We start from the raw sequence: 1,446 nt of genomic DNA on the forward strand, positions 1-1,446 counted from the left end.
GGTTGAGCCACAGGCGCCGAGCCGCCCCATTAGTTTTTAAATGGGAATCCTCACACATTTGAATGTATAGTTTCTAGAATAGTCCACTATCCCTTTTCTTTTCTTTGAAAATCCACCGTGAGTAAAAACTGAGAGTGTCTTCTGTACTTCCTTTGGTAGCAAAACCTAAGCTGAGCTAACTTGAGGCTATTCATTAATTGTTATTCCATTTAGTATTAGTGATACCTGTGTTTTGTAGAAATGTTAATATGTTTGATTACAGGGTATTAGAAATGGTAGTATATGCACTAAATTATCTTGATTACTTAATATTAAATTAAAGTAGTTTAATGAGTGAGTCATCTTTTACAATTAATTAAAAAAATTTCTAAACTTGGTGTGGTGCCCGTGGCTCAAAGGAGTAGGGCGCCAGCCCCATATGCCGGAGGGGCAGGTTTGCCTCGGTTTGCCCCGGCCAAAAACTGGAAAAAAATACCTAAACACATGAAAAGTACAATATCTGGCTCGGCACCTGTGGCTCAAGTGACTAAGGTACCGGCCACATACACTTAAGGTGGCGGGTTCAAATCTAGCTGGGTCTGCCAAACAACGATGGCTGCAACCAAAAAAAAAAAATAGCCAGGCGTTGTGGCAGGCTCCTGTGGTCCCAGCTACTTGGGGGCAGAGGCAGGAGACTCACTTGAGCCCAGGAGTTGAAGGTTGCTGTGAGCTGTGATGCCACAGCACTCTACCCAGGGGGATAGCTTCAGGCTGTCTCAAAAAACATAAAAAGAAAAAGTACTTTTATTTCCTAATCTCAATAATCATGTATGTTAAAGAAAAAGCAAAGCAAAATTTTCTACTTCCTCTTTATAACTCTTAAAATAGTAAAAAGTGACATAAGAAAAAGCATTTTTTATTGGGTACCCAATCTTGTATGCCCAGTCAGGTGGTACAAATATGAATATGAAACATTTTTAGGATAGAAATTCTGTCACAGAGAGGAATGTGTGAGTCTCTGTAGCTTATGTCTCTACCACTGCTTTGGGTTTCAGGTTGGCCGTCTTTTGCAGCAGTTGGCAATGACTGGCTGTGAAGAGGGAGATCCTCGAACAAAAAGCAGCCTTGGAAAATTTGACAAAGTAAGAATGAATACTCTGTATAATACTGTTTATAGAATGTTCACCCTGAGTATTAGTGAACATGACTGAACTGTTGTCTTTATAAATCTTGTCCTTAGGTCATAATTAAATTCAGTGTTTTGTTTTTTTTTGGCTGGGGCTGGGTTTGAACCTGCCACCTCAGGCATATGGGGCTGGCGCCTTCCTCCTTTGAGCCACAGGCACCACCTCAATGTTCTTTTAATTAAGACCTGCATGATGGCTCATGCCTGTAATCCTAGCACTCTGGGAGGCAGAGGTGGGTGGATAACCTGAGCACGAGTTTGAGACCAGCCTGAGCAAGAGT

At 41.5% G+C, this 1,446-nt stretch overlaps 1 protein-coding gene across 1 annotated transcript in view; it reads left to right on the forward strand.

Moving 5' to 3' along the window:
* GAPVD1 (GTPase activating protein and VPS9 domains 1) overlaps positions 1–1,446 on the forward strand; it is a 66,956-nt gene that overhangs the window by 1,769 nt on the left and 63,741 nt on the right. Inside the window, exon 2 of the mRNA XM_023510573.1 lies at positions 1,035–1,121. Coding sequence (XP_023366341.1) covers positions 1,035–1,121 — 87 coding nt within the window. The remainder of the gene's footprint in view (positions 1–1,034; positions 1,122–1,446) is intronic.

The sequence above is a fragment of the Otolemur garnettii genome, unplaced genomic scaffold, assembly GCF_000181295.1.
Source record: "Otolemur garnettii isolate 467f Iridium unplaced genomic scaffold, OtoGar3 scaffold00014, whole genome shotgun sequence".
In the NCBI taxonomy this organism is placed as follows: Eukaryota; Metazoa; Chordata; class Mammalia; order Primates; family Galagidae; genus Otolemur; species Otolemur garnettii.